The sequence below is a fragment of the Lolium perenne genome, chromosome 3 (genome assembly GCF_019359855.2).
Source record: "Lolium perenne isolate Kyuss_39 chromosome 3, Kyuss_2.0, whole genome shotgun sequence".
NCBI lineage: Eukaryota > Viridiplantae > Streptophyta > Magnoliopsida > Poales > Poaceae > Lolium > Lolium perenne.
Window position 1 is genome coordinate 148,236,199 of NC_067246.2, and position 13,627 is coordinate 148,249,825.

The window sequence follows — 13,627 nt, forward strand, 5'->3', positions numbered from 1 at the left end:
AGTGTTTAAAATGCGAGTGCTAGCAAATCAGCCCGGGAATCAGTTGGCTCCCTAGCCGTCTGATTTATTTTTAAGGGGAATCTTATGTGTCTAATCAATGCAATAAATTCGTGTAATATTTTATAATGCAACATTCTTTTGTGTAACAATTTTTTTCTTGTAAAATTTAAAATTGATTTTTTTGGATATGCCCTTGCAGAAAAAAAGTGTATGACAAATATTGTAGCAAATGTGAAAAAGTGTGTCGTCATTTGCAACAAAAAAAGCCAACACATCCAACATATGTGCCCAATGCGTACAACGTCACTGAAACATGTCTATAGCATTCCAGAAATCACATTGTTGCATGCGCCCATAAAACATTGAAACATTTTAGTAATGCCTACACAACAATGATGATAGACATTTGTAGCATGTCAAAACAACCTATACAACATCCGAAATCCCAGAAAATACTGACCTCCACCATTGTCAAACTCGCCCTGGTCTAACGACCCTAGAACCATCTACCCATGGACACCATCTTCCTTCAACTTGGGCATGAACAATCTACCATGGAGAGTTCAAAATTAGTAGCGGAGGAGGAGATGCGGTAGTGGTCGTGGGTGCATGGAGGAGCAGCGGGTGAGCCGCTTATGCAAATTTTACCGCAAACTACGGGTGAGCCGCTTCTGCAAGTTGTACCGCAAACTGCGGGCGCACATCCTAGCCATGACAAAGTTGCATCAGTGGCGGAGACCCGACAGCTAGCAACTGGAGCTAGTAGCGGAGGAGCAACTAGTGCGTTGCGACACATCTTAGCGCGATGAACTAATAAGAAGCGAGATAAAGATGACCGGCTAATGCATCATTCGTTCGCAAATAAGCATTTACCTTTTTAAATGTAGTATATACCATTGTTGGCGAGGCTTCTTTGTGGTCACTTTTTCAACAGGTCGCGTGTCGTTTTGCACTTGGAATGGGGCTATCGAAGGTAGGAGGTGGTTGGAGAGGAGGAATAATGAGAGATCTGTCATCGCAACACCTTTCTTCCAACAATGACACCCACCCCTAACCCTATGGTTAGGGCTCATCGCCTTCTCTGTCACAGTGTCGCTAGCTCCCAGGAGGTGGGCGGCAGTATGGTGGAGGAGGTTAGAAGTGGGCAACAGACTGGATTGGGACGCGGCTGGGGGAGAGCGAAAAGGAAGAGGATAAGGGAACAATTCCTTGGTGAGACCCACCGCATGACACTCACGAGGGAGCACTCTCTTAATCAGATCTATGACATAACAACTTTATGACGGGTAGTGTAATGTGCAAATATATTAGTAAGAGAAACTTCATTTGTACTTCTTTGGGATATATGATGATATTTTATTTTAAGTTCGTATTATTTCATCTGGGCCGATTTTGATTGTTTTTTGTTTAACGTGAGTACATGGTTGCACACCTGCAAAACTACACACACATATAGGTAGTACATAGATCTAAAGTATGCAAGTTGACAGCTACTATACATTTATACTTACGCACGATCCAGAAATAATGTGAAAAAAATATAAAAGAAATGCGTTAGTCTCCTTCGGAACGGGAAAACGGACGCCACCTTCCCTTCATTGGTCACGAACTTCACCAATTTCCTGAAGAACTCGATTCATAGGCACGCATTTGGCCAGATTTTCCCACACCAGAAGAATCGGAATGGAAGAGGGAAGCACAGAATCGGGATCCTTCTCACGCTCTTCCTCCTTCGTAAGTGCGTCGAAATTAGAATCTCGAACCAGAAAAATGATCCCTTTGTTCCCGTCCATGTTCTTGGGGGAAAAGAGGTACCAGCTTGATCTCAATTCTCGCAGGGTGGGTTCAAGGAATGGCTAGCGTCGATGAGGAAGCGCAGCGGGAAGTTCTCCTCGTTATCACGGGCGCCGCAAACGAAGCCTGGCATTTTGGCTATCGAATCCACAATCAGGTAAGCAATTAGTTCTGGTCGCTCTTCGGATCAATTACTGATCATATGATTTGCTCTGCGTTGTATGCAGAGTACCATGTTAGGTAAGGATCGAACTCTTTTAGTCCTCGTGTGATTGCTGATGAGATAGGATAAGTTGCTTATGAATTTTATCTTCTACGTCTGCCCGGCGATATTATTTCTGATGAGTTGTTTGGTTCCAAGTTGCCTGCCCACTGGATATATATTTGATCAAACATGAAGAGCTTTCGAAAGGTTCTCTCAAGTAAATAGTCTCGTAGTCAGTTGCAGCATTAATCTAAGTTTATTCAGATGTTCACAATAGTAGAGAATTATGGCATGATTTGGTTCATTAGATGATTTTCTCAACCAAGTTAGTATTACTAATGCACTTTCTATATTGCAGCTCAGACGGAATAGAAAATGTAGACACCGATAGCGATGCAATATACCCCGACCCATTTGATCAGCTGCCAAAAACAAGCCTGTGGGATAGGCTTGGGAGGGTTTCCATGATGGACATTGAGTCAAGTAACTTCAGCTGGAGTTCTCTTTCTTCTTTGCACCACACAAAACATACTTCTACCAGTACGGAGCCCACTGAGGATGATACAAACAGAAGTTTTGAGGTTTGTACTTGTTTTACTTATAAATATCCTTCTGTAAATTATCTTCCTTGCTGTTAATCAAATTTTGGCGATAAGTAGTAGGCTTGATTATTTTCCTAGACAGTGCACTTCTCTAGTCTTTTTTGTGCTTGAATCTCATCCTAGGAGTCATCAAGTCGAGATTGGTTGCATGATGTGTGTATCATTCTTCATAGGTGACTGTAAATTCTGGAGGAGTCGTATTCATTGCGTTATTCAGAACATCTGAAATTGATGAAGTTCCTTCCAAGGAGGCTGCTGCAGTCATTAAGATAGCACCATCAAGGATGGCCACGCAGTCAGAACGGTTTGGGTACGAACTTGCTAAATGGCTTGGCGTGAGGACCCCTCAAGTAAGTAGCCCCTATGCTATGGCAGGCATTCAGGCTACCTATGTAAACATTGCATTGTCAACTCTTTTGACCAATGCAGGGCAGAGTCATTCATAGCTCCTCATGTGAATGGCCACAAATCAAGGATGCAGTTGAGAATGCTCGACATGCAGCCGTAGCTATTGGTGATGAGCTTCAGGAGATGATTTGCACCGAGATGCAAGAAGCTCTTGAGCTGAGCCGATGCCTATTCCTGATGAAGTACTAATTCCAAGTTACCAGTAATGTACCTGACAATATGGTACCGAGTTAACATGAAAGAAATTTCAATGCTGTTTTGCAGTTATGTACATGGCTCCCCACTACTGGAGAGCACAAGACCATTTGATTCACGGGAGTTTGCTGAAAAAACTGCTGAAGCTTTAGGTAGGATCCTGATTCTGGACCTCATTCTGAGAAATGAGGATAGGCTGCGGTGTCGACCCCTTGGTTGGCGTGGAAACTACGCAAACCTACTTGTTGCCGACAAAGATGCTTATGCAAACCTTGATTCACTGGATGATGTTCGCGATTCTGCCATCATCCGTTACAAGCCAGAGATCATCAAAAGCCCTCAGAGACAGAAGCAGAGAAGAGCCGTCTCAATAAGTGGCAGTATCGGCTCAGATATCTCAGACCTTGTGTTGGATGACACTTATGATCCCATTGAGCCTGAGATTTCAAGCTTGCGTATTGTAGCCATTGATTCGGGTGTACCACGCAGACCACCTGCCGGTAAACGGGCGAAAGATCAGGAGAACTACCCAAGGCTGGTGGAACTAACATTAAACAACTGGGACTATTCTTCCAACCTCTTGTTTGAGGTGTCCATTGGAAAACTTGGTACCCCTGGACCCGAGGAATTTGACATGTCATCTGATTATAACCATCATTCTCCTCTGCCTGAGAGTGATATGCTAGCAGTAGTGAATTCCTTCCGAGGAGGTTTTCGTAGTGCTCTGAGAGACCTTCAACGGTTCCACATTTTCCTGCTCACACTTTATCAGAAGCTGGATACTCTAATGAAAATTTTCTTCAATCTTATGCATAAATGTTCAAACGAATCTGACAAGGAAGAAGCAGGTCTTTCTGAATCACCATTGTGTTCTGTAGAGGCGCATACTGATATAAGTGATGCTGAAATTCCACGGCATATGCGTAGGCCTTCCCGCACCTTATCCCGTGATAGTTTTGACATGTCATCTCCTGCCTGTCGAGAGAGCTTTATGATGAAGAATTTCAAAGCAAATGGTGATGCATCCCGTGGTCTGCGGTTGACGATGAAACTCAGGGAATTTAACAAGTATGCCAAGGTTAATATCTTTGAAGCGCCGATAGAAAATTCATCTATCTTTTAACAGATTATACACAGCCACCTAGTTCCTATCTATCTGTTTCACACTCCTTGAATGCTCGGCTAATTGTTTTGTGAAAGTATTTTTACAGTTACGCTAATGACTGAAATGATATACTCCCACAGGCCCAAATTAATTGGCACAGCCATATAATATGTCTAGTACAAGTGTACCCCTGAGCTGCTCAATTAATTTCGCCCGGAGGGAGTAATAGCTTTCAAAAATATTAACCTAGAACGTATCCTATAATTAGAAAAATTAGCTGTAGGAAACCAAATAGTCTATAAATAATTTCACACCCTAAATTAGCAACTATCTTGATGCCTGTTTGCTCTGTGTGAGTATTATAATGGTGGCTTGTCTCCATAGTTCATAAAAATTATCAACCGGTTATATTCATTATCAATGCTATTGCAGGTAGACAGCGAATTAAGCAAAGAAATAGAACAGTGGAATGACATGCTCAGGATTGATGTTGTAAAATTGTGTCAAGACAACAACTTTAACACGGGCTTCTTTGAAGGGATAGATAATAGCATTGCTGTTGATGCTTATGAGTTGAAGGTAATCCTAATTTACCCCCTGTCTGGCTGGCAACTATCTGTTGCAGAAACTGAGCCAATGAATTCCTTTTTTTTCAGGTTCGTCTTGAGCACCTTCTAGAGAGGATTTCACTGATTTCTGATGCTGCAAGTACTGAACGTCCTTCTCAAATAACAGATTTTATGTATATTGGTGGTGCTCTCGCTGCTCGGTCAACATACACACTTCAGCACCTTGGGGTCACCCATGTGTTGTGCTTGTGTGCAAATGAAATTGGACAGTCAGAATCTCAGAAACCTTGCCTTTTCGACTACCGAAACTTCTCTGTGAGTACATCTGAAATTTTGTGAAAACATTTCATGTGAAGATCATTTTCAAGCAGCAAAAGGTTGAAGCTCCATTTTGGAGCTTTCTCGGCCGTAATAGGGAACTGATCTTGTCCTTTCCTTGTGACGCTTGGTGTTTTTTTCTGCAGATAAACGATGATGAAAATGCTGACATCAGTGATGTGTTCCAAGATGCCTCAGATTTCATTGATTTTGTAGAACATCTGCACGGCAAAGTTCTAGTGCACTGTTTTGAAGGAAAAAGCAGGAGTGCAACCGTTGTACTTGCTTACCTGATGCTGAGAAAGTAAGGCTGCATAACTTTTTCTCTGTCAGTTGAGGGGTAGAATCATCATATGTCATTTTACTGGTAGTACTCCCCCCGGGATCATCTGCTTAATATGTTTCGTCTCAGAAACTATACTCTTCTAGAAGCATGGAACATGCTCAAGAAGGTGCACCGACGCGCGCAACCCAATGACGGCTTTGCCAGGGTCTTGCTGGATCTTGACAAGAGGCTGCACGGGAGAATCTCCATGGAGTGGCAGCACAAGAGGCCAGCGATGAAGGTGTGCCCCATCTGTGGCAAGAACGCTGGGCTCAGCAGCAGCTCACTCAAGCTCCACCTGCAGAAGTCTCACCGCAAGATATCGTCAGGAAGCGTGGACTCCGCAATGTCCCTGGAGATACAGAAGGCGGTAGAGGCAATGATGAAGGCGGGTTGAGGCCAGAGCACAAACTCAATGTGAAACCTGCCGTCACTCAGAACATCATACTGGCATTGTAAACTTGGCTTGTATCTAGCCAAATCCGCATAAATTAATTTAGAACAGAGGGAGTAGTCCAAAAGGCATGAGGTTTTCCCTAGAGAAATTGCAAGAGATGGGAAACGTATATTTTCTGAGGCAAGATTGAAACATCTTCTGGAACTCTTTCAATGGAACATGTATCCTTTGTATACTTCACAATTACAATGCACTCCAAGGAATAGAAGATTTTGATCTATCGACAAACCATAAAGGACAAGAAATCAAGCCATTTTTAGCCATGAAATTTTTCCTTTTTTCATAAGCCATGTATCACAACCATAATCAGACGCGCGCCAAGATCATTATTTGTCCTGTACATTTTCTTCACAAAGTTATCTCCATCAGGGCTTCAAGGTATAAGAGCTTGCCTGTATAGCTCATCCTTGCCATCAGTAGGTGAGTACTTGGTGGGCATCACTCCGTTAGGCACAGTCTCTGCAGAGCTCAAAACACGCACCGCATTCCGATACCATGGCTGCAAGTGAGGGTCAAGGGAAGGCGAGCTTGGAAGCATCACAGAACCCCAGTCTCTCTGCCCTACCTGTGGTTCATGTATTCTTCGTCGCACCAGAAGCCCAGCCACATCTTCCCTTCTAATCTCCGTCATTGTCCGTGTGATTGCCATGCATAAGAGAAGTACAAAAACTGCATCCTCTTGGGGTAAGAACTCTACTGCAAGTAATTTCCAATTAAGGAGCACGGTTGCTCTACCATCAGGATGATCTGCTGATGTACGGACTAGGGTGATGTATTGCTCCTCCTCATTATGGTTATATGATGTGCTATCCTTGTTTATGCTGTAGCTCAATCTCCTCCCTACAAGCAGCCTTGCCTGCTAAGACGAAAGAATGTTTTACGGAACGAAAATAGCAGCACATCTGCATTAGGTAGAAAAGTCTACAAATACGGTTGATCAGTCAAATGAAATGTATTTTACTTAAACAAGAAAAGTTAAATGGCATCTGTTGTAGACTTGTACATACAGACAACTCACATGGTGGTTGCATTTCTACAAGCAACAAAAAGATAAACTCTGTAATCTTTTGTCTGGTACTGAATTACTAAATTAACTACCACAGAATCTTCATGCGGCCAGAGCTTTCAGCAGTGAACAACAAATGAACGAAAGCTATGTAACTTCAAGATTATCCCTACTAACTCCAATTGAGGACAAAATGTATCAAGCAATCATTTGAAAGAAACTTATGACAGCATGGGACCATACCTCTTCTTCTGGGCTCTCATTTTGTAGTTGAAAGTTCAGGTCATCTCCCAACCACACTGTCAGTACATCTCCAGTAGAAAAATTCCAAACCACCTTATTCTCCTGTTGATCTTTAGTTGGTGTTGTTGTGCCAACCACTTTTTCTGCACCACACATGGAAAAAGCTAGTCACCTCTCAAGACAAGGTATAACACTGACATCAATTATTCAGCATAACTAAGTACCTGGTGCATAACCAACGGATGTTGCACTTGCAATGTAGGACCATGAGCCTTCTCGGACCTCAATGCTCCTGTCTTCCCATTTCACTGCCATGGGAGTTTCAGGTCCTCTCCGCCAAATTCCTCTGCCTATTCTACACATGTTGCAATAGAATTCAACAAAAATATATTGAGACATAAAAGTAAATGTCATTCCCCCCAGCATAAGCTTAGTAGTGCATCCATTCAATACAAGAGTGTAACTTCTTCACAAAAACTACATGGAGTATTTGGTTATGTGCCAACAATTACATAATAATGCTAGGTTGTGATTCTGAAACCCAACTACACATATATTCTGAACAATACCTCATCCGAATGACGAAACATTCTCTCCCACCGTAATCAAGCACTGTACGGGTCAGCCACCGTCCTTCTTGCGGACGGTAACTTCTCATGCGCAGTATGACATCAGAAATCATGGCCCCACCATCATCAGTGACTCTGTCAGGTACGCACTTCAACAAGTAAGGTGCTTGAATTGGAGGGGTAATCGATGCCATAACCCTCATCCTGGCATCCAGCTCTCCTGTAAGAATAAGTGATTTCTCATGCAACATATCGTTCCATGAGAATGATATGTTCCTGAGGATCTTGCTATTCCTGAAGCACCCACTCGTGCTGCGCCTAACCTCAATTGTGAGACCTCGGGTTGCAAATTCACAATACAGATGCCATGTTTTCTGCCAGTTTTTGCAGGATAAACTGGACATCGGTTTGTCGAGCTTTAATGATCTGTAGCACCTCTGTGCTCGCAAACGGAGAAATTCTTTGCTTATGTTCTCGCTGTCAAATTCTCCTTTCAGGAACACGTATACCTGTTAGCAAGAATCACTGATATAACATTGCCAACATGCAAAATAGGTACATACGTAACATAAAAAGGAAAAAGCTGCAGGTGTAGCCTTCCCTTGCATATCACGCAGTGAGTTTACATGATAAATTAATTTATATCAATTTAGATAATGGGCCAATTCTCTACTTTTCAGTATTCAGCGGGAGCGTGAACTCAAGTTGGCAACAACTGTTCCTTTATCAAGTTCATGCCTTCTAGGTACGATATTATTTCTAAGAAGAAATTTCAGTGAAAATACAAAAAGGGTGTTTCAGCCTAATCATTTCCCAAGACTGAAATCAGCTGCAATAACTAATGACTAGGTGCAAATAAAGGTCACTAACTCAATTATGGTGTGAACTATAGCCTATTGTCCTTTTAAGGGTAGAACAGCAGCACATAAGAATTAACTTTTTTACTTGCAAGTTATATTGGTAGATCCCTGTGAATCAGTGTAAATAAAATGCCACTATAACTGAATTTTAATATAACTGAATTATATTGATATAGAAATTCACTATATATTTGCGACATGATGACCATAATAAAATAAAATGCAACTACACTCGCTACTTGACGCATCAGTGTAAATAATCCCGCTTCTTGGCTTGAAGTGCCCACAGTGTGGAATATACTATTGCTTTTTAAACTTCTGTTGTTGATATTATGATGGCCTGTTGACATTATGCCTGACAGATCCCCAAGCTTTCAGTTATTTGCAATCCAGGGTGTAATAAAATGCCAAAGCAGATGATTTTTGCGAAGAAACAATCGGCCAGGTCGACATTGTTTCTTACTGACCAGTGACCAAGCCATCAAGAACACTATCATGCATGATTGTTTCTTCGCAAAAATAGTGCTCTTCTGAAATACCTCCATTAGAAATCTAGGTTGCAACCCCTTGTACAGCCGGTTGGCGTCCTCTTCTGATGCTGCAGTGTCCCAGTGGAATGCTTCCCTTGCTGTGTCAACTGCTCTGGCATCAAGCTCTGAACCAGAAAGATCGTATGGCTCATCATATGCCTCTTCCCACAACACCCTTGTCCTCTCCACAACCTCCTCACTCACCACCTCTCCATAACTGACCACCATTTTCATAACATTGTCCCTGATAGCCATTGCTGTCATGTCTGTTGCATAGCTCACTGGAAAACTCTGTCAAGGATACATAACAATTGTATAAATGCAGACGAATATACATCATTTGTTTGCTACTTTGCTTAATAGCTTTATGTGACTGGGATGTTGTCACTAAGCATACCTGGTGAGCAAGCCACATCAGTAATATGTCCAGGCTTGGTACGAGCCGTGTGTCTTGTCTGGTTGTGCACACACCCTCTCTGATGAGGTCAAGGAACCGCATGTACCGCCGTTTCGCAGCAACATGGTAGACGCCTTCCGAGACAAAGGGTGAGGCAAAGCGGGCTGCTAGGCCAGCATAAGTTTGAACTATCTTGACAATTTCAGTATTAGCATTGTCATTGTCAATGGCATTCAAATTGCTTCCATCAAATTCATTGTTGTCAAGGTCAAACGGGTCCAATGGATAGCGTGCAGCCCAGAGGTCCCGACAACAGTCGGCAGCATACTCCTCATTCTCAGCATCAAGTATTGAAGGCCGATCGATGAGGCGTCCGAACCTCGATATGCAGTATGAGAAATAGCTCTGCTGGGAACACAAAAGAATCAACTTCAAATCGTACACTTTGTAAGAAAATATAATTCAAAATATAATTTTGTTAAGAGCAAGCAGGGTGTCTGTAACTTGTAAAGTGAGAGGAATATTGTCAAAAATTTCGAACAATTTGTTATCTGTAATTCTGTATACAATAAGGTGATCAATTTTGTTCGATGGCGCAATTATTAACAGGCATTCAGTAACGAATCAATAGAGCTTAAGCTGTCCTAGAACAAACTATTTACTGATTATGCTACGTTCAACTAGCCGTCAGTAATAAAACAACCTACTGTATAAAAAAACATGAGTAGTTCTCCAAAACGCGACGCAAAGTAAAAGAGAACATGGCGGTGACAAGGCTCACATGGTGGAAGCAGTGACAGAGCCAGATGAGCTGCACGTCGGGCGGGGGCACCAACATCGCCGGCTCCTCTCCTCCTCCACCCGCCGCCTCCGCCGCGAGCGGCAGCCACAGATCCTCGTACCTCCGCACAGACCGCGGGCCGACGGCTCCGCCGGCCGCCGCAGAGCGTAGAAACGCGAGGAGGCGTCGCGAGGCGGCGGCGAGGTCTACGGAGAAGAAAGCCTGCCCGCGGGAGCCGGGGGACGAGGAGGACATGGATGCGGTGGCGGTGGGCTCCGACGGCGCCTCTGCTGCGGAGGGCATTCGGTTTGTTGCTGCCGTGCCGCGGCTGAAAGTGATGGTGGGCGTCAGTGCAGAGAGTGGTTGGTCAAAAGGGCCGACGTGTGCCGACTAATGATGCTTCATCGTGCATGATTAGGACGGGACGGACCGAACAATAAACCATTTTGGTTGATGCTGTTGGGTCTTCTGCCAGGAATGATGGACGACGACGGAATGGAAGGGCTGTTTTGGGTTACAGTGTCAGCCTAATGGAGGACATCGGCACGCCTAAATCGGCAGCTTTGATTGGATTTCTTAGACAAACTAAATAATGTTTTAACGGAGCGAGTCCAGGTTCGTCATTATTCATTCCTCGATTCCAGATGACATGTGAAATTGGCTTCAGCTCTAACCTACTGGTCGCCCGGCTCTATGGAGAGGTGGACGTGCACGTATGTTGTCGTACGACTCGACGATCGCCCGATGTTGCGCCGCCTGCTCCTCCGGTGATCCTCCGTCGTCGATCTCCCGCTGCTCTCTCCGTCACAAACTCCAAGTAGGTCGCTCTATCCGCGGCCGCCACCTCCTGACGCACATGCTGCTCCAGCTCCTCCCGCTGCCGACGGTGCTCAACCTCCTGCCTCCTAGCCGCACATGCATCTCCTCCAAGCGCCGCCGCTCGTAGACTTCATTCTGACGTTGTTGCTCCTCCCACAGCTCCCGCCGTCGCGCAGGCTCCTCCCGCCGCTGCTGCTGCCACTCGACAGGCTGCTCCCACCACTCGACAGTCTGCTGCCGCCACTCCGCCTCCTGGTGCCGCCGCTCGTCCGCGACAAATGCATCTGCGGTCGCCGCTAGCGCCGCCTCGTACTCTGCGAGTTGCGGGTCCTCCTCCACGGCATCTACAGTCATTGCTGACGCCGCCTCTAACAAGGGTTTAACTTGTCAATGCCTACAAGTTGTAAACTAGGGTTTCACGGAAAGTAAAGGGCAAGTAGTTCTCGAAGGTTCAGCCGAAACAGGTGCTCGACTATGAAAACTAGGGTTTGTGTTGACAATGATTCGATACTTTCTTTCTCCCTCGGCTCCCCTTTATATAGGAGGTGGAGCCGAGGTTTTCGTATCGCTCAAGTTACAAAGTCCGGGAGGTTATATGAGTCCTTCCCGTATTATTACAATACTCTATTCATAGTCTATCTCTACTTTCCATATCGACGCTTGTTGGGCTTTCGGGCTTCATAAACTTCGAGTCGTGGGCCTCCAGCCATCCACGGGTACTTTATTCGGCAGGCCCATTCGGGATGCCTATGTCAGTAGCCCCCGAGATTTTGCTTGAATCGTAGAGTCGAGTAAAATCTCTACCGTAAAATCAATCCATAAACTCTTCGAATCACCATAATGCTTTGTCTAGAACATTTATATTTTATGCAGGGATAGCGGTAGATGGGGCTGGTTCATCTGACGGATCAGGTACCAGTTAACTCCTCTCGTGGCAAACTCGCAAAAACCTACTTCAAGGTCAAGTCCCTGGACTCGATCTCGGTATACTGGCGTAATTCGACATGTGCCGCTTAAGGTCTTACCACGAGCCGAATTCCAGTCATATTTTATCGAGTACCTAACGCGTCAGCTAGGATTTTTCTCCGCGTCTGTTGACACGGATAAAGTAGTAGAGCGCATTCGGGTGCGATATCACGCCTCACCGGACGGATCCTGGGGACTTACCTTCGTAAAATATTACGGCATCCAGAATTTACCCCGCATCGGACGCGCTCTGGGAATATATTGTCGAGTGCCTTTTTCGGCTGCTGGAATTGCTAATTTCTTCGAATTGTGAATGATAATATCTTGATCTCTCGATGGGAGTACATGACGAGTTATATATAACTCGAAGATGTACGACAATAACTTCTCTCCTTGTTTTTTGTCTTGTCATCCTGTTTTTCCTTCTTTTCTTCATGTTTCATCAGGTGCGTGACCAGCGCTCCAGATGGGAGTAGCCCCCGAGGCTACAGGCGAGTTCTTGCACTTGGGTGTAGGTTCAACTTATATTACCCATACCATCTATTTTTTGAGGTTGAACTTGCCGCTTTCTTTCATTATTTATTTTCATCGGGTGCGCGACCAGCGCTCCTGATGGGAGTAGCCCCCGAGGCTACAGGCAAGTGTTTGCACTTGGATGTAGGCTCAGCTTTTGCTACTTTGACCAACTCTATATTTTTGTTTTTCAACTTGTCCTCTTATCAGAACTATGAACAATGTTTCTGATAAGAATAGCCCCCGAGCATATGAACAAATGCTTGTATTTGATCATAGGCTCCCGAAGTTTCTTTTGTTGGAACACTCGAAATTTCCAAGTCGCTATCTTTGATAAAGCCACACGAAGTTTTCTTTGATATGACATCATTTTTGACGATGGCCACGATTGCCTCCTTGGGAAACCACGGCTCCTGTCACCTCACTGAGACGTGGGTCTAAAGTTTTGCACCATTGACACGTTGCGCAAGTGGGGGACACACGTCCTCCGTAATTTCCGGCACGTGTGCAGTAACTCCTGTTCGGTAATTTCAGGCTGATAAGACCATTCTACCCCTATGGACACGCGTAAGGCCAAAAATGCCTCTCCTTTTCATCCAATGGCGCGGCGGGTCACCTTATCGCTATAAATTTACCGTATCATCCTCATTCATCCCCTTCGCCACGCCGCACATCTGCTCTCCCTCGCACTCTGCCATTGCTACCTATTGAGCTCCTTGCGCTCCTGTTGTTCTTGCTACTACTTCATCCTCTTTGTTGTCCCACTGCATGACTCGCACAAAGCGATGCACATCCCGCGCCCCTGACGCCAGTGAATCCATGGAGCAGGCCAAGATCTCCGGGTGGGAGCGCTCGAAGATCACTGCCCAGGACCAAAAGATGCTAAAGAAGCTCGGCATGTTCAACAAAGAATCCCTAATCTTTCCTGGTGATGAGAGCACTCCACGCCCTCCTATCAATTTCCG

The 13,627-nt window shown here is 44.7% G+C and overlaps 2 protein-coding genes across 3 annotated transcripts; one reads left to right on the forward strand and one right to left on the reverse strand.

Moving 5' to 3' along the window:
* Positions 1-1,557: 1,557 nt before the first annotated feature.
* Positions 1,558-6,110, forward strand: LOC127327040 (dual specificity protein phosphatase PHS1-like). The gene is made up of 10 exons (XM_051353823.2): positions 1,558-1,734; positions 1,839-1,951; positions 2,358-2,580; positions 2,775-2,951; positions 3,031-3,191; positions 3,274-4,282; positions 4,742-4,888; positions 4,966-5,193; positions 5,343-5,500; positions 5,609-6,110. Exons 1-10 carry the CDS (start codon positions 1,684-1,686, stop codon positions 5,916-5,918), a joined length of 2,577 nt encoding a protein of 858 aa, XP_051209783.1. The 5' UTR covers positions 1,558-1,683; the 3' UTR covers positions 5,919-6,110.
* Positions 6,059-10,755, reverse strand: LOC127327041 (glycine-rich domain-containing protein 2). 2 transcript variants are annotated; one of them, XM_051353825.2, is made up of 7 exons: positions 10,365-10,755; positions 9,584-9,988; positions 9,196-9,477; positions 7,797-8,305; positions 7,452-7,582; positions 7,228-7,370; positions 6,059-6,834 (listed from the first exon to the last, which is right to left on the reverse strand). In XM_051353825.2, exons 1-7 carry the CDS (start codon positions 10,665-10,667, stop codon positions 6,352-6,354), a joined length of 2,256 nt encoding a protein of 751 aa, XP_051209785.1. In that variant the 5' UTR covers positions 10,668-10,755; the 3' UTR covers positions 6,059-6,351. The 2 variants fall into 2 exon arrangements, with proteins under 2 accessions (XP_051209785.1, XP_051209784.1); XM_051353824.2 differs by having other exon boundaries at positions 9,584-9,991.
* Between the last annotated feature and the right edge of the window lie 2,872 nt (positions 10,756-13,627).

What these genes read in the sequence shown, in the direction of transcription:
- LOC127327040 (XM_051353823.2), top strand. Translation starts at nt 1,684, where the DNA reads ATGGAAGAGGGAAGCACAGAATCGGGATCCTTCTCACGCTCTTCCTCC. An exon ending in TCTCACGCTCTTCCTCCTTC is followed by an intron (nt 1,735 to 1,838) that starts GTAAGTGCGTCG and finishes CAATTCTCGCAG; the next exon opens with GGTGGGTTCAAGGAATGGCT. An exon ending in TCGACTACCGAAACTTCTCT is followed by an intron (nt 5,194 to 5,342) that starts GTGAGTACATCT and finishes TTTTTTCTGCAG; the next exon opens with ATAAACGATGATGAAAATGC.
- LOC127327041 (XM_051353824.2), bottom strand. Translation starts at nt 10,667, where the DNA reads ATGCCCTCCGCAGCAGAGGCGCCGTCGGAGCCCACCGCCACCGCATCC. An exon ending in TCTGTCACTGCTTCCACCAT is followed by an intron (nt 9,992 to 10,364) that starts GTGAGCCTTGTC and finishes TTGTGTTCCCAG; the next exon opens with CAGAGCTATTTCTCATACTG. An exon ending in ATCCGTTGGTTATGCACCAG is followed by an intron (nt 7,371 to 7,451) that starts GTACTTAGTTAT and finishes TGTGTGGTGCAG; the next exon opens with AAAAAGTGGTTGGCACAACA.